This window comes from Heloderma suspectum, chromosome 13, assembly GCF_057233095.1.
Source record: "Heloderma suspectum isolate Gila_16-S chromosome 13, 16-S_ref, whole genome shotgun sequence".
NCBI classification, from domain to species: domain Eukaryota; kingdom Metazoa; phylum Chordata; class Lepidosauria; order Squamata; family Helodermatidae; genus Heloderma; species Heloderma suspectum.
Window position 1 is genome coordinate 1474804 of NC_139470.1, and position 19515 is coordinate 1494318.

The window sequence follows — 19515 nt, forward strand, 5'->3', positions numbered from 1 at the left end:
CCCCAGCGATGGAGGGTGATCCTACTCCTGTTCCTCATGGAATGGATTTGTAGATCAGTATCAGGGCCAGCCCGACCAGGAAGTGCAATGAGGCGGCCGCCTCAGGCAGCAGATTTAAAAGGGCAGCTAACTGTTTGTTATCTGTTCAGCTGATTATTCTTACATTTTTACTGCCAGAGATGAGGAGAGGTGCCTGTGGGATTTCCTGCCTCATGTGCCCAAATAAAGGGCTTGGCTTTGCGTCCTGTGCTCCTTGGCTCGGTGTTCGGAGGGTGGCATTTGCTGCTCTGCCTAAGGCAGCCAGATGTCTTGGGCCGGCCCTGATCAGTAGCGTGCCCATGTAGTCACGGACGGAAGGTACTTTGGTGCTAGTAACCTCTGTAGTCGCCATGTTGGTTTCCAGCAGTCCCTCCAACACCAGTGCCCAAACAACAAAGCCAACAAGGAAGGTGTTGAGTCACTTAGAGGGTGGCACACACCAAAGATGTGGATGTGACCATTTGTCAGTTCAGCTGTGAGAGAACACAGTTCCAGGGCTTTTCCCCAACAGTCCCAGCGTTCTGTTGGTTCCAAATGGGGAAAAAAGGACCTTCTTCTCCACTCTTGAGTCTCCAGTGGTGTTTTACTGGCCTTCACAGACCTGCTTCCAGGCCGTAGTCCTTTTTCTCTTTCCCTGACCCATTTCACACAATTAAACAATCCACAGTTTAACTGGGTTGTTTGGGAGCATGCAGGAGTGAGTGAGTGTGCTGCTCCTGACCACTTGACTGCTTCCGGTGCGCTAAACCAAGGGTGGGCATAAGGCAGAGCTCCAGAAGTTTGGGACATCAATTCCCAGAAGCCCATGCCAGCATGGCTAATAGTCAGAAATGCTGGGAGTTGAAGTCCCAAACATCTAGAGATCTGCCTTCTGCCCACCCCTGCACAAGCAATCCAGGGTCGCCCAATCCCTTCATTGTTCTCCATGACATGTGAGCCCAGAACTCTGGGTTGTTGAGGGAGAAACAACCCAGAGTTAGAACCCATGTTTTATTCTCAGGCTATAACTTTGGGTTGTTTCTCCCTCAATAACCCAGAGTTCTGCGTTCATGCATCATGGAGAACCAGAAGTGAGCAAGCAGTCTGGAGACAGTGTGCTCACTTGCTCCCGAGCAACCCACAGTTAACAAACTGTGGGTTATTTAATTGTGCAAACCCTGTCTCTCCCTCTCCTGCCCTTCATCCCTCACCCTTCAAGATACACAGCTCATAGCCAGGGCTGCTGGGAATGTGGTTCTAAGAAGCTCCCAGACTCACAGACCCCTTGCACTCTGTATTTGACCCATGGGCCCATTGCCCCTTCGAAACCTCACTCATGCCCTGCCAAGGGCCCTCTTCCCTTCTTTCCCCACTCCTGATGGCTGATGGTGCAAGTCCCAGTCACAGCATCAGCCCCCTGCCAGGAGGTGATTATGTCTTCTGGACAGAGTTCATCATTCCATGGAAGAATAACTGAGGGTGGTCAGCTAAGAGTCGACCACCAGCTGAAATGCTCTGGAACCCATATTTATGGAGCTGCTGCCTTGGGATCAAAATGCTGAAAGAGCAGCTTCTGGATCTTGGAGGGGCAAATTGGAGGCACATTTGCCCAGAGGCAGCACCTCTCCAAACAACCTCGCACTAGATCGCTTCCATTTTGAACCTGTTCCATGTTGCTCTATTCCTAAACCAACAGCAGCCGCTTTTGCTTTATGTACTGGTTGGGTGGCTGAACTAATTCAGGGGTGTTGAGCTCCCTGATCTGTCCACCAAATCTGGCCTTCGGGGGTTCCCAGAGGGCCACGCCCCTTCCCCCAACTGCCAATCATGGGGTGTTTTCCCAGCATTTGCAAGGTTTCATTCTCATTCCAAAAGGTTGACATGCCTCTCCGGATGCTTCCTTACTGGCAGTAAGAGCTTTAAGTGAAAATATTCTGGTATTTGGGGGCATTTGGTGCCTCTCCCTTTCCCTTCGGCCCATCGCTGAAATGCGGCCCCCCCCAGAGCTCCTGTGCGATGGGACTCAGCCCTTGGACTGAGTGCTTCAACACATCTGGTCTGTTTGGCTGCATTTGGACATCAAGAGCTGAGTTCATTGCAGATGCAACACAGTTTGCTGTGGGGCTCGTGTAATAATTTTATCTTTTGGGAGCACAAGCAAAACCAGTTGACTTGTGCTCTGAAAGAGCCCAGAGAAACAGTCAGTATCTGGAGGCAAAATGGCTGTGGAGAAGGTCAGCTCCAAGGACCAGCCACTAATCTGCCCAACATCTCACTGGCCTTGTGGCTTTCCCTTCCTCTCTTCCCAGCCCCCAGCCAAGGATTCATCTCCCCTCTGCTTGAGAGAAACCAGCAGCAAGCAAGCCACAGAATGAACTTCCCAGGGCAAGGTGAGCGGATTGTCACGGTAATGGATTCTCCTGCCCTCTCTGTCGGCAGGGGTGGGCTGATGAATATTTGATAGGGCTGTAGCCTGTGCGTTCTCCCCTCTTCCCCCCTCCCTCCACCCCCTGTTTTGTGCTATTAATATTTGATCACGTTCAAAAGCTACAAGAAGCTGTTAAAAGCCTTGATGGTTATTGGCATTAAAGCCCAACCAAGATACAAGAGGGAGGCAGGTGGGGGGGGGTTTGCAGGGGGGTTGCTTTTTTTTGCTGGGGAGCATGGTTCGGCAGTAGCATTGGCTTCATCTGAATGGGTCTCTCTTCCCACCAGCCACTTCACTGCACGCTATGTGCTGTTCTCAGCTTTGACATGAGCCCCATGTGATTCCCTCTGTGGTGGCGGCTGGAAACTCTCCCCCCTTTAAGCCTTGACATCTGCTTAGTGAGCCCAAATCCTGGTACTAGCTGCCAGGGAATATGCGCTGCTGTGCTGGGGAGGCTCTCCATACAATCAGGGCTGCCTGTGTAGGAACGCATTCCCAGTGTTTCAGCTGTGACCACCCCCTTGGGAGTGTGCAGGCCAAATGAGTGAGGCTCTGCCTTCCTCCCTGTGTCCAGTGATAACAGAATCCAGTGCTGCAAGAGAACCAGATGCGTGCAAATGGTTACGCTAGTGTGCCCGAGAGAGAGAACTTTCCAGCCTGGTTTTGACTGGTCATCTTCTCCATTGCAGGGTCTCTCTGGCCTGGCCTTCCGTTATCCGGATGTTGAAGGTGAAGCAAGCACCGCCAGCCCTTGGACACATGTGGATGGCGCGAGGATGCGGGTGACGATGCGGCGGGTGCTCCTGGGGGTGGGCTTTGCTGTCGCCCTGATGGTCTCTGCCCACCTGGGGCAGCAGATGCTGCAGTGCCAGCAGATGTTAGGCCAAGGCGCCAGCCGGGGGCTGATGCGTCCGGAGAATGAGGAGCTGGTGATGTTGGACTCCAACCGGGTGGAATACCGCTACAGCAAGGAGATGCCTCTGATCTTCATTGGTGGCGTCCCCCGGAGCGGGACCACGCTGATGCGGGCCATGCTGGACGCCCACCCGGAGGTGCGCTGCGGGGAGGAGACGCGCATCATCCCACGTGTGCTTGCCATGCGCCAGGCGTGGTCCAAATCTGGGCGGGAAAAGATGCGCTTGGACGAAGCTGGGGTGACGGACCAGGTCTTGGATGCTGCCATGCAGGCCTTCATCCTGGAGGTGATTGCCAAACATGGGGAGCCAGCCAGGTACCTCTGCAACAAAGACCCTTTCACGCTCAAGTCCTCCATTTACCTGTCCCGCCTCTTCCCCAACTCCAAATTCCTCCTCATGGTGCGTGACGGCCGCGCCTCTGTCCATTCCATGATCACCAGGAAAGTCACCATTGCAGGCTTTGACCTCCGCAGCTACCGGGACTGCTTGACGAAGTGGAACAAAGCCATCGAGGTGATGTACTCCCAGTGTATGGAGATTGGGCGGTCCCGGTGCCTCCCCGTCTACTACGAGCAGCTTGTCCTGCACCCCCAGAAGTCTCTGCGGGCCATCATGGAGTTCCTGGACATCGCCTGGAGCGATGCGGTGCTGCACCACGAGGAGCTGATTGGGAAGCCGGGCGGAGTCTCGCTCTCCAAGTGAGTGCCGGCCATCCCGTCGTGTCCCTCATCGTGACCATAGCCCAGCGTTAGAGCCCCCGCTTCACACGCAGAAGGTCCCAGGTTTGATCGCCAGCAGCATCTCCATGTATGGCTGGGAAAGACTCCGGCCTGAAACCCTGGAGGTGCACTGCTGCCAGTCAGTGTTGACAATACTGGGCTGGATGGACCAAGGGCCTGACTCAGCAGAAGGCAGCCTCCTATGTTCCCGCTGGGGAGAGATATGGAGAGAGGGTGACCGCCTCCGCCTCGTGCTGGCCAACTCTGGTCTCCTTTGGGATGTCAGAGGCAGGGCCCATGAACAGGGCTTGCTTCCGCAGTCGCTTTCCCCCCTGCAATTGCCATTCTTCCATTCACTCACTTTTTGTGAGGAATCCAGACAGCTTTGTTGCCAAGTCCTTACATTCCAATGTTTGCTGTTTTGTCTTACTGTGTTTTTTTTAAAGGCCTGATTTTTGGCAATTTGGGGGGGATAATAAAACAATTGCAGTGCTTTCCTCCTCCCGCGATGAATAGGCAACTCACTATGGAGGCTATTCAGGGCTAGTGTGCTTTTAATTTGTAGCATCCTTCGGCAGGCTCTGCCTCTTCTATTGCTTCCTGTGGGACTGGCGATGAATTATTTTATTTATTTATTTATTGCATTTATAGCCTGCCTTTTTTCCTCCAAGGAACTTAAGGCGGCGTACATTTTCCTTCTCCTCTCCATTTTATCCTCACAACAACCACCCTGTGAGGCAGGTTGAGGTGAGAGTCTGGGACTGGCCCAAAGTCACCCAGTGAGCTTCCATGGCCAAGTGGGGACTAGAACCCGGATCTCCCGGCTCCCAATCCAGCACTCTCGCCACCACACCACACTGGTGTAGTGTGATTAATCAGCTTGTGTTGTCCCCCATGGCGGTAAGCAGTGGTGGTGCCTTTAGTTACTGGACTCCTTTCAGTACGTATGTTCTTATCTTTTATAGCAAAACAGTGGGACCCTCGTATTAGTTCCAACCTGCTGATTGCAGACAAGCTGTGTCTCAGCAGCACTAAAGGGCCCTTAGTCTGGAAGCAACTACAGTTACCAGCGGTGACCATAAACTTAATTCTGGCGACCAGCAAGGGAAGCCACAGGAGACACCAGCAACACAGGGAGGCAGCATCCTTCTCAGAGTGGCACCAGGATGCCTCTTGTGCTGGAATGCACAATCTGTGCTCTGTGTGGGTTTACTTATTACATTATATCCCACACTTCTTCCATAGCTCTTACACACCTGCTGCCTTTCTACTTATTTTAGGTTTTTTTAAAGTCAAAACAGAGCTGCTGTCCTGGCCGCCGCCTCCTGTTGCTAAAATTGCACAGGTGCTTAACTCACCTGGCTGTTTCATGTTTCCTTTAATGCTTCGTTGACAGGGAATCCCTTGCAAGCCAGCTCTAAATGGATGTCTCTCTCCGATTCCCCTCAATTTCTGCTGTAGCCTTTTAGATTAAGAGGGCCCAGTTATAACAAGGGTGTGTGACTCAACTCCTGTGGGCAGCACCAGACTACAAAGAATGATTAAAGGGGGATTCAGTTAGCTGAGTTCTTTGGGGAATGCATGGGCTTATGCCTGTCTTAATAAGCACATTTCTAAACCTACACTCCAGTTTTAAACTGGAGTAAAATGGGATTTTTAAACTGAACTAAGGTATAAACCTAAAATTAGGCTGATAAGCTGCACTTAAATCTTAAATTGATCTTAGGCCAATGGCTAAGCCTGCCCTTCAGTTTATCAACGGACTTTTGTCCTGCCTCAGTTGCTGAAGAACTCAGGGGAACTCAGGCACATTTTAGGGGAGTTTTAGGGGAACTCAGGCACATTTTAGGGGAGTTTTAGGGGAACTCAGGCACATTTGGTCTGACTGTTTCTTGTTCCTATGCAGGATTGAGCGATCCACAGACCAGGTGATCAAGCCGGTGAACATGGAGGCCTTGAGCAAGTGGCTGGGACACATCCCGGCAGATGTGCTACAGGACATGGGCCATATTGCCCCCATGCTGGCTAGGCTGGGCTACGACCCCTATGCAAACCCACCCAACTATGGGAACCCAGACCCCTTGGTGATCAACAACACCCACAGGGTAAGTGCAGGCAGGCCTGTCGGCTCCCCGGGCGCTGGGGGCTGTGGTGCTTTGCTCCACCTTGGCGACACTCAGTAAAAGACAAGAGTGGCAAATTAACTGTCTGGGGTTTAGCGTACTAATCAACTGTTTAGCTGATTAAATTTGCCTACATGTTACAGCAGCTCAGCAAAGAGGCTTTCTGCATGAGAACTTGGCCCAAAACAACCTGGCACTGACTCTCCAGAGAAAGGGGAGCCATCTGGATTGTCTCTAGGAAGCTGGCCAAATTCACACCACCTTAGTGCTGTGAGACACAAATGGGGAGTTTCTCGATTGGATCCCCTGAGTTTTATTCTTAACTTTAACACGGGTCCTGTGGTGGTGAGAGTGTGTCTGATTTGATTTTAATTAATTATATTTCTATCCCCCCCGCCCCAATAGCTGAAACTCTCTGGGCGGTTCACAAAACAAAACTTAAAACCAAAAAATAGAGCAACAGTAAAAATTAATATAAAAACCTTAAGTTTAAAACAGAATAAGAATGTAAGAAGAACTGTGCTGAATCAGACCAAGGGTCTCTCTAGTCCAGCATTCGGTTCACACAGCGGCCAACCAGCTGCCCACGGGAAACCCACAAGCAGGACATGAGTGCAACAGAACCCTCCCACCCATGCTCCCCCAGCCATAAAACCAGAGTGAAAATCGGCAGGCATGCAAAGATCAGAGGAGGTGTATGGCCCTGTTTTCCCAATTTAAATCATCCCCCCGAAGCTGCTAATAGTCGTACAGTGGGAAAAATACAGGGCTTAGAGCAATCTGTCCCTGTGAAAGGGTAATCCCACATTGCAGTAACATGGATCAAAAATGGATCTCTCCCTCCACCCCTTGCTGCTTTAAAGTACATTGAAGTGGTGATTTGTGAGGAAATTTAAACTCTCAGCACAAATTTCATGACATTCTGAGCAAGCTGGTGATTTTCAGCAAATATTTTAAACAGATCAGTTTGTTGATTTGGGCAGAGCAGGGAGGCGTTTGTAGCTTGATCACAGCATCCCCACAGGCAGCTGACGAAAGGTCCCCCTTGGAGAAGATGCTGCAGTGGAGAAACGCAGGTCGTTCTGTGTCTGAGCTCCACCACATTCCTTCACTCAGGCAAGGGTGCTTTTTTGGAGCATGAGACGAGCCCCTCCCTGTTCAACCAGTTCAGTTTGTTTTTGTCTTGGGACTTGCAGCTCTAATCCTATGATTGCAATAATTAAATGCATTAAATATTGGCAAGGCGCCAGGTTCTTTCAGAGCAGCCTTCCCCAACCTGGCACCTCTCGGATGCGTTGGACTACAACTCCCAATATGCCCCAGTCAGCTGGTTTGGGTGTGCTGGGAGTAGTAGTCCAACACGTCTGGGAGGCGCCAGGTTGGGGAAGACTGTTTCAGAGGGTAGCTTTATTCTTGATGGGCCAGGAGTGTCAGAAGATATGCTCAGCAAGAACTACCCTTCAGGCGTGGTGTTTGCGGCGGATTGCAAGGGCACAGTTGTGCCACGATCTGGGTGGAGGACTGGGTGATACGTGGGTTTGTCATGAGGCAAAACGCAAGCGCAGCGAAGGGGCTGGGGAGACAGATGGCTGACCCTGCATTGCTCTTTTCTCAGGTTCTGAATGGGGATTTTAAGACACCGGCCAATCTGAAAGGACACCTGCAGGTATGTTTCAGGCTCCGCCCTCCTCCACCTTCTCAGAGAAACCACACGTTCGCACTCGCTCTTTTGCCCAGCTGCCTCCCCGCCCTTGGACTCTCAGTCTTGATGGTCTTCGGGGGAGGAAGGGGGAGAGGACGGGGAAGCGACAGGAGTCATTTTAAACTGCCCCCAAATCCCAAGATCTCTGGGCAGTGTACAATACATTAAAAGCATAACGTATCAATTCTGCAACAAAGGATCAATAAGGGATGAATTGTTTTTATTTGTAAAAAAACAAAAACTTGTTAAAATGCTTTGGCAAGCTAACTTTTTTCCTCCCTGGCCCCTGTTTAGAAAGGTAGAACTCCAAATGTCAAAAGGCCACAAATAGGACACTAACTCTGTCATGTGTTTGGTGTTTTTTTGTAGGGGATTCAAAATACTACTGCTTTTCACTGATAAAGGTCGTGATTTCCAGGTACGTACTTAAGCACATGAGTCAGTCTTATTTCTGGGGGAGTCAGGCCCATTTCCTTCAGCTCTCCAGCAAACTTCTTTAAGAGCACAATCCTGTGGCTGCTTGACAGCATCTAGATGGCCATAGGATTGGTTGGTGCCGGGAGAACAACCTCCCCCTCCTCCCTTGCTGCCTCATAGGCGGTGCGGATTGTGCTCAGGCGCCGCGCTTGGAAGAGCAGCGCAGAGCGGATGAAAAGGGGACATTCCTGGGGGCGAGGCGGGGCATTCGTAAGTGCTGGTATGACACTTCCTATGTGTCCCCACCCCGCGCTCCAATGTCCCACAGCTAGACAGCTGAAATCGGCTGTCTAGCCGCAAATGTAGGGCAGCTGGAGTGTGGAGGAGATAATAGAATCATAGAATAGTAGGGTTGGAAAGGGCCTACAAGGCCATGGAGTCCAACCCCCTGCTCAGTGCAGGAATCCCAGTCAGAGCATCCCTGACAGGTGGCTGTCCAGCCTCGTCTTGAACGCCTCCAGTGTGGGAGAGCCCACCACCTCCCTAGGGAATGGGTTCCATTGTCGTATTGCTCTAACAGTCAGGAGGTTTTTCCTGATGTTCAGCCGAAATCTGGCTTCCTGTAACTTGAGCCCATTATTCCGTGTCCTGCACTCTGGGATGATCAAGAAGAGATCCTGGCCTTCTTCTCCTCTGTGACAACCTTTCAAGTACTTGAAGAGTGCTATCATATCTCCCCTCAGTCTTCTCTTCTCAAGGCTAAACATGCCCAGTTCCTTCAGTCTCTCTTCATAGGGCTTTGTTTCCAGTCCCCTGATCATCTTTGTTGCCCTCCTCTGAACCCTCTCCAGTTTGTCTGCATCCTTCTTAAAGTGTGGTGCCCAGAACTGGACACAGTACTCCAGATGAGGCCTCACCAGTGCTGAGTAGAGGGGAACTAGTACTTCCCGGGATTTGGAAGCAATGCTTCTATGAATGCAACCCAAAATAGCATTTGCCTTTTTTGCAGCCACATCATATTGTTGGCTCATATTCAGCCTGTGATTGACAACAATTCCAATGATTGTCGATCGTGATCGACAACAATTCCAATGACAACAATTCCAATGATCGACAACAATCCTTCTCGCTTGTAGTGTTGTTGAGCCACGTATCCCCCATCTTGTAACTGTGCATTTGGTTTCTTTTTCCTAGGTGCAGAACTTGGCATGTATACCTATTAAATGTCATTCTGTTGTTTTCTGCCCAGCGCTCCAGTCTATCAAGATCACTTTGAATTTTGTTTCTGTCTTCCAAAGTATTAGCTATCCCGCCCAATTTTGTGTCATCTGCAAATTTGATCAGCATTCCCTGCACCTCCTCCTCCAGGTCATTAATAAAAATGTTGAAGAGCACTGGGCCCAGGACTGAGCCCTGCGGCACCCTGCTCTTTACCTCTCCCCAGTTTGAGAAGATCCCATTGATAAGCACTCTTTGAGTCCAGTTCTGTAGCCAACTGTGGATCCACTGGTTCGTTGTTTCATCTAGCCCACTTTGAGCTAGTTTGCTAGCTCAAAGATGATCCCCTCCACGTTCCTCCCGCCATGCATTGGATAGGTGGTCACCTCCAAGTTCAGAGGTGGCTGTCTACCTGCATAGGATTTCTCCCTAAGTGTATGAAGCTGGGGTAAGGGGCTGTCTGGAGATCTTGCCTTGTAAACCTGAATATAGAGGGAGGACAGGGAGGACAGACTTCATTAAGTCAGTGCTTCGACATATTCCAGCAACAACTTCTGCTTTCTTCCTAGATGCAAATTCCTTCCCGTTGCTCTGAAGAGAAGAAAATTTGCAAATAGCAACACTGGAAATTGGTTATCCAAGCATATTGCTTGCTACTGATATTGCCAAATCAAGTGCTCTCTGTGAAACACTTTTTCTTTTGCATTTATTTGCCAAGATTGGACATTTCTGACTCCCAAGAGGACAAGTCTTCTACCTTCTTTGGACACTCACTGGTAAAGGGTGACATCTGTGGAAATAAAAGGGAACCATAAAGTATATTGGAGAATATTTTCTACTTGTCTACTGGAGACCTTTTTAAAGCTCTGTTTAAAAGTGTCTTGTAATTTTTGTTCTCTAATTTGCAGACTTCCGATAGCTCTATTAATATAACCTCGTTAGAGTGCTTTTGTCTTACAGGTGACAATCCCAAACTTGCCTCCTTTAATTCTCTCTTATTTGTAATTTACAAAAGTCAAATAGATTTATTTATTAATTCGTAAATAAATATATGAGGCTGTCTCCTTCACATCTTGCATTGCGTTATTTTGCCTGAGTTAAGATTTGTTTTGATATTAAGAAAGCCCAATGTGACATAACCACATCCCACTCATCAAGACGAGGGTTGCTTCGATTGTCTTCTTGGCATATTTTGTTAGTGTATGTAGAACAGAGAAAATGTATGAACATCTCTTCAGGTAAAGGCACATGTGTGGAATTGGGAATTGCAGGCAAGGAACACTTTCTGTTAGATCAGGACTTTGTGACTTTTACAGTTCCCTTAAAATCCTCTCCCGGCTCAATAGTGCGTGCACACAAATACATATATATGGCTATCTCTTATTTTATTTACTTACTTACGTACTACATTTCTATGCTGTCCAATAGCTAAAGCTCTCTGGGTGGTACACAAAGTTAAAACCAAAAAATATAACATGATAAAATATGAAATCTATAAAAGTTTACAGCAGGATAGCTCTTTAAGTGCAAAAAGAGTGCCCAGGGATGAGGGTGGCTCCCTCAGAAATCCCACCAGCAAGAGAAAGGAGCTGCCAAACACCAGCACCCCCCTCTCCCCCAGTTCAGACACAACCCTCCTCCTCTGCCCCCAACCGGGGGGGGGGGGGCGTAGCTCCGTGGCAGAGCCCCTGCTTTGCAAGCAGAAGGTCCCAGGTGCAGTCCCCCCTATCTCCAGTTGCAACTGGGAAATAATCCTGCCTGAAACCCTGCAGAGCTGCTGCCAGTCAGTGCTGCCAATACTGGGCTAGATGGACCAAGGCTCTGACTCGGCAGAAGGCAGCTTCCAATGTTCCTAATTCCCTCAGCAGCAAGAGAAAATTGAGATACAGTCAGCTTCTGGAGGGAAAACGGCTGTGGAGAAGGTCGGCTCCAAGGCCCAGCCACTAATCTGCCCAACATCTCACTGGCCTTGTGGCTTTCCCTTCCTCTCTCCCCAGCCCGCAGCCAAGGATTCGTCTCCCCTCTGCTTGAGAGAAACCAGCAGCAAGCAAGCCACAGAACGAACTTCCCAGGGCGAGGTGAGCAGATTGTCACAGTAATGGATTCTCCTCCCTCTCTGTTGGCAGGGGTGGACTGATGAATATTTGATAGGGCTGCAGCCTGTGTGTTCTCCCCTCTTCCCTCCTCCCTCCACCCCCTGTTTTGTGCAATTAATATTTGATCACGTTCAAAAGCTACAAGAAGCCGTTTAAAGCCCAACAGAGAAGCAAGAAGGAGGCAGTTGTGGCAGAGCTATTGGCAAATGTCTGGATTTGTGTCTCTCCCCAGCAGCCACTTTCTTGCACGCACTGCACTGTTCTCGGCTTTGACAAGAACCCCGGTGTGACTCCCTCTGTGATGGCTGCTGGAAACTTTCCCCACCCTTTAAATCTGGAAACACCTGCCCATCTTATTTGACCTGACCTCCAGGTATGTTCCCTTCCCCCTGTCATCTGCCACATTCATCTGTTTCTGCCAGTTCTCACCACGCCAGGGCTCCTCAGGGCTGCAGAAATGTTCCTAATTTTTACATACCATAATTGCGCATCCAGCAGCTAAATACCGAGAAATGTCTTGGCCTCTGCCCTCCTTCCTTAAGGGCTCCGGGAGACTGCACACATGTGTTTGTTTTTCCAACATTCCCCCTTGCCTTTTAGTTACCGTGATAGTTGTCGGGCGAGGTAAGAAGGGGAAGACAGAACAGTATCAAAGCAGAAAATTTCAAGCGATTGCACTTTGAAACAGCAGCCAAGTTGGGAGGATCCGTCTGGGCAAAGAAATGTTCTCCCTGTGGTGGCTTTTCCCAGATCAGTCTCTTACTTTCTTGCAAAGGTGTCCTTTTCCATGGTCAAATTTGTAACTCCCATTTTAAAGCAGCTTTTTGTGAAGTCTTTTCTGCTGCCAAATATACGAGAGTAACTCTAGCAGCCTGAACAACATTTTTAATATTTTTAAAAGATATGTTAATGGGCAGTATCCAGTCGGGCACTAGCACAAACATAAATTACATTGCGTTTGCGTGCAGGACCTCTAGTGCACCAGCAACAGTTGCGTTATCTAGCATGAGAGTCTCCAGAAAACCCGTCATGCCAGCTAATTATTATTATTATTATTAAATCTATTAATCGCCCATCTGGCTGGTAACCCAGCCACTCTGGGCGATGTACAACATACAATAAAACAGTTTAACACAATAAAATTCTACAATAAAATACATTTTCTAAAATACCCTCACCCATCCCAAATGCCTGCCTGAACAACCATGTTTTTAATGCTCGACGGAAGCTCATTTAAGAGGGGGCATGACGGAGTTCCCTAGGGAGGGAGTTCCACAGAGTGGGGGCCACCACAGAAAAGGCCCTCTCCCTCGTCCCCACCAGTCTAACTGTCCTGGCTGATGGGAAGAGAGAAGGCCATCCGAGGCTGATCTTGTTAAGCGGCCTGTCTGGTGCTGCTGGAGGCGCTCCTTAAGATAGGCTGGGCCGGAATCATACAGGGTTTTAAAGGTCAAAACCAACACCTTGAATTTGGCCCGGAAAACAACTGGTAACCAGTGCAACTCCTTCAGCACTGGAGTGATGTGATCTCGCCGGCGGCTGCCTTTAATCAGGCGAGCCGCCGCGTTCTGTACCAGCTGCAGTTTCTGAACCGTCTTCAAGGGTAACCCCACGTAGAGCGCGTTACAGTAGTCTAAACGAGAGGAGACCAGGGCATGTACTACCGATGGGAGCAGATGGTCGGGAAGGAAGGGGCGCAGCCGCCGTATCAGATGGAGTTGATACAGCGCTGTCCGGCTCACAGCTGACACCTGAGCCTCCATGGACAGCTGGGAGTCCAAAATGACCCCCAGGCTGCGGACCTGGTCTTTCAAGGGTAGCCGTACCCCATTCAACACCAGGTCAACATCCCCCAGCCTCCTCTTGTCTCCCACCAAAAGTACCTCGGTCTTGTCAGGGTTCAGCTTCAGCTTATTCCTCCCCATCCAGCCACTCACCGTCTCCAGACATTTGGACAGGGATTCTACGGCCAACCTTGGTGAAGATTTGAATGAGAGGTAGAGCTGCGTGTCATCCGCATATTGATGACACTGCACCCCAAACCTCCTGATGATAGCCCCCTGCGGCTTCACATAGATGTTAAATAGCATCGGGGAGAGGATGGAACCCTGTGGCACCACACAAGTGAGTGGCCACGGGTCCGAAACCTCCTCTCCCAGTGCTACCCTCTGGTACCTGCCGGAGAGGAAGGACTGGAACCACCGCAATACAGTGTCTCCAATGCCCAACCCCTCCAGGCGGTCCAGGAGGATACCGTGGTCAACGGTATCAAAAGCCACTGAGAGGTCGAGGAGAACAAGGAAGGAGCATTCGCCCCCATCCAGAGCCCTCCTCATATCATCCACCAAGGCGACCAAGGCCATTTCTGTCCCATGCCCAGGCCTGAAGCCCGACTGAAATGGGTCTAGATAATCAGTTTCTTCCAAGTGTGCCTTCAACTAATGCCCCTGGTGTTGCGCTAGAGGTCCCTTGTGCTAGTGCAAAGTAATTTACATTTGCACTAGTGTCCACCCGGGTACTGCCCATTAATATATGTTGATAGACTTCCTAGGAGTCCAGCCATGTCAGTCTGCGGCAGCAAAAAGAGCAGAGTCTTGTGGCACGTGCCTTCGGGGACCTCCAACAGTGCCTGCAAACCTCTCCACCCCCTGCCCCCTTCAGAAGGAATGTTTTAATTTAAAAATTGAACATCGTTAGGGGGCCAGGTTCTCCTTCCTGTTCCTGGACCTGCTGCTAATCAGCTGTTTAGCAGGTAGGAAGAGAAAGCAAGGCAAAGGGGGAGAGAGAGCGGGGCTAGGAGGGGGGAGGAATAGCAAGGTAAAGGGGTGAGTGGGAGAGAAAGATCAAGGCTAGGGGCTAGGAAGGGAGAGAAAGAAGAAGGGGAAGGACAGGGAAAGGAGAGAAATAGCAAGGAAAGGGGTTGGGGGATGGCGAAATAGCAAGGCTAGAGCCTGGGAGTGGAGAGGGGGGGAGAGAGCAACAGGGAAAGGTCAGTGTAGATGGAAGATCAGGTGGGCCAGGAAGCAACTGTTTCCCCACCCCACCCCCCACCCTGTCTCTAGCCTCGCTATTTCTCCCCACGCCACTCACGTCTTGACTAGCCAGGCCCTGACAGCAGCCATTATGTGACTAGCCATATCCTCCAGAGGAGCCATTTTGTGGTGGTGCTCACAGCAGTTTCTCAAATCCACAAATGTGCCCACGGGTCCCAAAAGTCTGGAGCACCTCTCCTAACTTGTCCTGCAGGCAGAGGTGCCTTGGTGTGCTGTAATGCCAATGCTAATGTGAAGCTGAGCCTGGGGGATATTTTCAGGGATGGCAGGTGCGTTTCCCTCAGCTCTCCAGCAGTCCATTTAAAATTTATAAAAATCATAGTAGTGGTGGGGAAACTATCCTGTCTGGAAGGCCTGCCTTGTAAACCTGAACTGATACAGGGGGAGGAAATCCAGCATAGGCTCGATTTTGGCACTGTGTTCCAGGAATGACTGGCTTTCTTCCACTCCAACCCCACTACTTAGATGCAAATTGCCCCGTGTTGCTTTGAAGAGAAAAAAATATTGCAAACAGCAAAAGTGGGCATCTGTTACCCAAACATGTTGTCAAATCGAGTATCCAATGAAAAGCACTCCTTTTGCTTTTATTTGCATAGTTTGGACAGTCCCATCTCCCAAGGACAAAATGAGTACTGTGTTTGAACACTGTCGTGAAAGGCAAAATCTGTGGAAGTAAAAGAGATCCTTAGAGTGTATTGTCTGGAGCAGATGTTTTTTACTCGCTTGAGAACTTTTCAAAGCTCTGTTTAAGAGGGCCATGTAATGTTTGTTCTCTAATTATCAAACTTCAAATGTCTATTTTATTTACTAATCAGAAACAGATTTACCCCACCTTTCCTATACATTCAGGGTGGCCAGCAACAGCACAATATGATTAAAATGCAATGAAGTCATTAAAAAGAACAACAAACCATTGTCAGGGAACAAGGAGCAGATAAAACCAACAGAACCATTATGGACAGTAGGCATAAACAGTAAAAGTATTGCAGCAGTACGTCTTGAAGTGCAGGAACTCATCCAGATAGCCTCCATAACCATGCTCCCAAGAAGAGTGTACAGCCGCACACCCCAAGGTGTGGACAGCTCTCTGGAACCCAGCAAAGCAAAGGAAAGTCTGCTTGGTTTTTTACTCATTCTCTGACTTCCTCTACCCTACTCTGTCACAAAAAGTAGTCAAACCTGAATGGCAACTATGAAGGTACTCATCGCTGTCTGTACTTTTTGCTTTTCAGGTTCCTCTGACAGCATAGTTTACATTCCCACCATCACTGCCAGCATGTGCATGTAAATTTTAGGTCAACACTAAATGCATCTGTTGAAATGTGAGCAGTGTCAACAAAAGCTTGTGCCAAAATAAATGTGTTAGTCTTTGCGGTGACACAAGATTTTGTTGTTGTTACTGCAAAGAGACTAACGGGGCTACCCCTCCGGAAGTCAGCAAAACTTGACAGACCTGCTGTCACTTGCCAGAGGGTCCCTCACTGACCATGGCAGGTGACATTGTTGCTCGTGCTCCAAACAAGCTCCTGGAGATGCGCTCGCTCGCACTGCCTCCTCTCCGCCACACCACTGCTGGGGAGTCAGCAGGCCAGTACTGCCCCCGCCCACAGGTACTTAAGGCGGGGCTGCCAGAGGCAGCGCCTTGGCGTGCGCCTCGGCGTCGCGCCAAGCGCGACGCTAAGTGCGCACTTAGCGTCGCACTTGGAGTTGCGTAGGATCTGAAGACCTACCCACCTGCCTCTCCAGAGACACCAGCAGCCACAGTACCAGCAGCAAATAGCAGCAGCAGAGGGCAGCAGCTTAAAGACAAGGGGAAAGGGGCAAACGTGGACTTTATCTGCTCCTTCTTAGCTGCTGTTCTCTTTTATCTCTTTTATCTTTTATATTCTTTTAAACTGTTGTGCATTTTATATCCTAACATTTTAATATGTGCCTGGGAGGACTATTGGGCAACTCAGGGGGTGGGGGAGGTGCCACCATAACTGTGGTCACGGGCAGGGGGAGGTCTGGCGTTGGGGGATTAACAGGCCAGCTGAGGAGAAGAGGGGCTAGACACCTTACGGCTGTCCCCTCTTCTGGTTCTTCCCCCAACCTGATGGTTCCTGGCGGCCTTACCAGCCTGCCCTCGGGTCTGGTGGTGCTGCTGCTGAACGCCAGGTCGGCCCAAAATAAGACCTCCCTCATCCATGATTTGATTGTGGATGAGGGGGCTGACCTGGCATGTATTACTGAGACCTGGGTGGGGGAACTGGGAGGGGTCACTCTCTCCCAGCTGTGCCCTCCTGGGTACTCGGTGCAGCACCAACACCGACTTGAGGGTCGGGGAGGGGGGGTTGCCGTGGTCTATAGGAATTCAATCTCCCTCTCCAGGCTTCCTGCTCATTCGAGTGCAGATCTTGAGTGTTTGTACCTTGTGTTGGGTACCCGGGACAGATTAGGGATTCTGTTGGTGTACCGCCCACCCCGCTGCCCATCAGACTCCCTGCCTGAGCTGACGGAGGTGGTCTCGGACTTGGTGTTGAGGACCCCCAGGATGATGGTCCTGGGGGATCTCAACTTCCATGCCGAGGCCGCTGTATCCGGGGCGGCTCAGGACTTCATGGCCGCCATGACAACCATGGGGCTGTCCCAACATGTCATCGGCCCAACGCATATAAAAGGACACACGCTTGATCTGGTTTTCTCGACTGGGCAGGAGGATGGTGATCTGAAAGTGGAGGAATTAACATCTGTCCCTTTGTCATGGTCAGATCACTTCCTGCTGAGGTTTAGACTCCTGGCGGCCTTTCCCCTCTGCAAGGGTGGGGGACCTATTAAAATGGTCCGCCCCCAGAGATTAATGGATTCCGATGGATTCCAGAGGGCTCTGGGGGATTTTCCCGCTGGTATGGCTGGTGCTCCTGTCGAAGCCCAGGTCGCTCTGTGGAATGCAGAGATGACTCGGGCGGTTGACACGATCGCGCCCAAGCGCCCTCTCCCTCTGAGCAGAGCCCGGCCAGCTCCTTGGTATACACCTGAGCTGAGGGCAATGAAACAAGAGGGGAGACGGCTAGAACGCAGGTGGAGGAAAACTCGTGCCGAGTCTGACCGAACACAGGTAAGAGCCCACTATCGAGCCTACTCTGTGGCGGTGAGGGTGGCAAGGGACAGTTCTTTTCCACCAGCATTGCATCTTCTCAGTGTCGTCCAGCGGAGATTTTCCAAGTGGTTCGCGGCCTGTTACATTCTGGGCCAGGGAGAGAGACGGTGGAACCCTCGGTGGCACGCTGTGACAAGTTTGCCAGGCACTTTGAGGATAAAGTCGCTCAAATTCGTCATGAATTGGACACCACCATTAATGCAGTTCCATTGGTAGAGGCGTTCAGAGCACCGTCTGGTCCAGTTTTATTGGATGAGTTGCAGTTACTGAGGCCTGAGGATGCGGACAAGGTGCTTGGCCAAGTCCGATCGACCACTTGTGTGCTTGACCCTTGCCCTTCATGGCTTATTAAATCAAACGAGGAGGGGATGTCTGGCTGGGTCCAGGAGGTTGTAAATTCCTCCTTGAGAGAGGGAGTGGTGCCTGCCGCTTTTAAAGAGGCGGTAATTAGACCACTCCTGAAAAAGCCTAACCTGGACCCAGAGATGTTAACAATTATAGGCCAGTGGCCAACATCCCCTTCCTGGGCAAGGTGCTTGAGCAGGTGGTTGTAGGACAGCTCCAGGCACTCTTGAATGAAACGGATTATCTAGATCCATTTCAATCGGGCTTCAGGCCTGGTTTTGGAACGGAAACTGCCTTGGTCGCCCTGTGGGATGACCTCTGCCGGGAGAGAGACAAGGGGAGTGCGACCCTGTTGATTCTCCTGGACCTCTCAGCGGCTTTCGATACCATCGACCATGGTATCCTTCTGGATAGGTTGTCTGGGTTAGGAGTTGGAGGCACTGCACTACAGTGGTTCCGCTCCTACTTGGATGGCCGATTCCAGAAGGTGGTGCTGGGGGATTATTGCTCTGTGCCATGGCAATTGTGCCATGGGGTTCCACAGGGCTCTATTTTATCCCCCATGCTGTTTAACATCTACATGAAACCGCTAGGGGAGGTTATCCGGAGGTGTGGGCTGAGGTGCCATCAATATGCAGATGACACCCAGCTCTACCTCTCTTTCTCATCAAAACCAGGTGAGGCAGTGGCTGTTCTGAATCAGTGCCTGGGCACGGTAGTGGACTGGATGAGGGCTAATAAACTGAAACTCAATCCAGACAAGACAGAGGTACTGTTAGTGGGTGGTTCGTCTGCCCGGCTAGGTGATATTCAACCTGTTCTGGAGGGGGTTGCACTCCCCCTAAAGGATCAGGTTCGTAGTTTGGGGGTGCTCTTGGATCCAGAACTGTCACTTGAGGCACAGGTGAACTCAGTGGCACGGAGCACTTTTTATCAGCTTAGGCTGGTATACCAACTACGCCCTTATCTGGACAGAGAGAGCCTAGTTACAGTTATCCCTGCTCTGATAACTTCTCGTCTGGATTACTGCAATGCGTTCTACGTGGGGCTGCCTTTGAAAACGGTCCGGAAACTTCAGCTGGTCCAAAATAGGGCAGCAAGGTTGTTAACAGGGACTGGCCTGCGAGCTCATATTACGCCAGTACTTTTCCAGCTGCACTGGCTGCCGGTCCATTTCCGGGCCTGATTCAAAGTGCTGGTGTTAACATTCAAAGCCCTTAACGGCTTGGGGCCAGGTTACCTGAAGGATCGCCTCCTCCCATATGTGCCTGCCCGGACCTTAAGATCATCATCAGCGGCCCTTCTCCGTGAGCCCCTGCCAAAGGAAGTGAGGCGGGTGG

At 50.5% G+C, this 19515-nt stretch overlaps 2 protein-coding genes across 4 annotated transcripts in view; both read left to right on the forward strand.

The window, feature by feature from the left end:
* The window catches only part of TPST2 (tyrosylprotein sulfotransferase 2), a 25490-nt gene extending 13870 nt beyond the window's left edge, over positions 1–11620 (forward strand). For 2 of the 3 annotated variants that reach the window (XM_084819486.1, XM_084819485.1), the window contains 6 exons: positions 2328–2408; positions 3136–4061; positions 5989–6187; positions 7821–7871; positions 8277–8325; positions 10112–10611. In XM_084819486.1, coding sequence (XP_084675612.1) covers positions 3223–4061; positions 5989–6187; positions 7821–7871; positions 8277–8306 — 1119 coding nt within the window. In that variant the 5' untranslated portion in view covers positions 2328–2408; positions 3136–3222 and the 3' untranslated portion in view covers positions 8307–8325; positions 10112–10611. Of the gene's footprint in view, positions 1–2327; positions 2409–3135; positions 4062–5988; positions 6188–7820; positions 7872–8276; positions 8326–10111; positions 10612–11539 lie in introns of those variants that run through there. The other variant, XR_014785710.1, reaches the window with a different exon arrangement.
* The window catches only part of TFIP11 (tuftelin interacting protein 11), a 25666-nt gene continuing 17696 nt past the window's right edge, over positions 11546–19515 (forward strand). The window contains exon 1 of the mRNA XM_084819476.1: positions 11546–11620. The gene's annotated coding sequence lies outside the window, so the exon portion shown is untranslated. The remainder of the gene's footprint in view (positions 11621–19515) is intronic.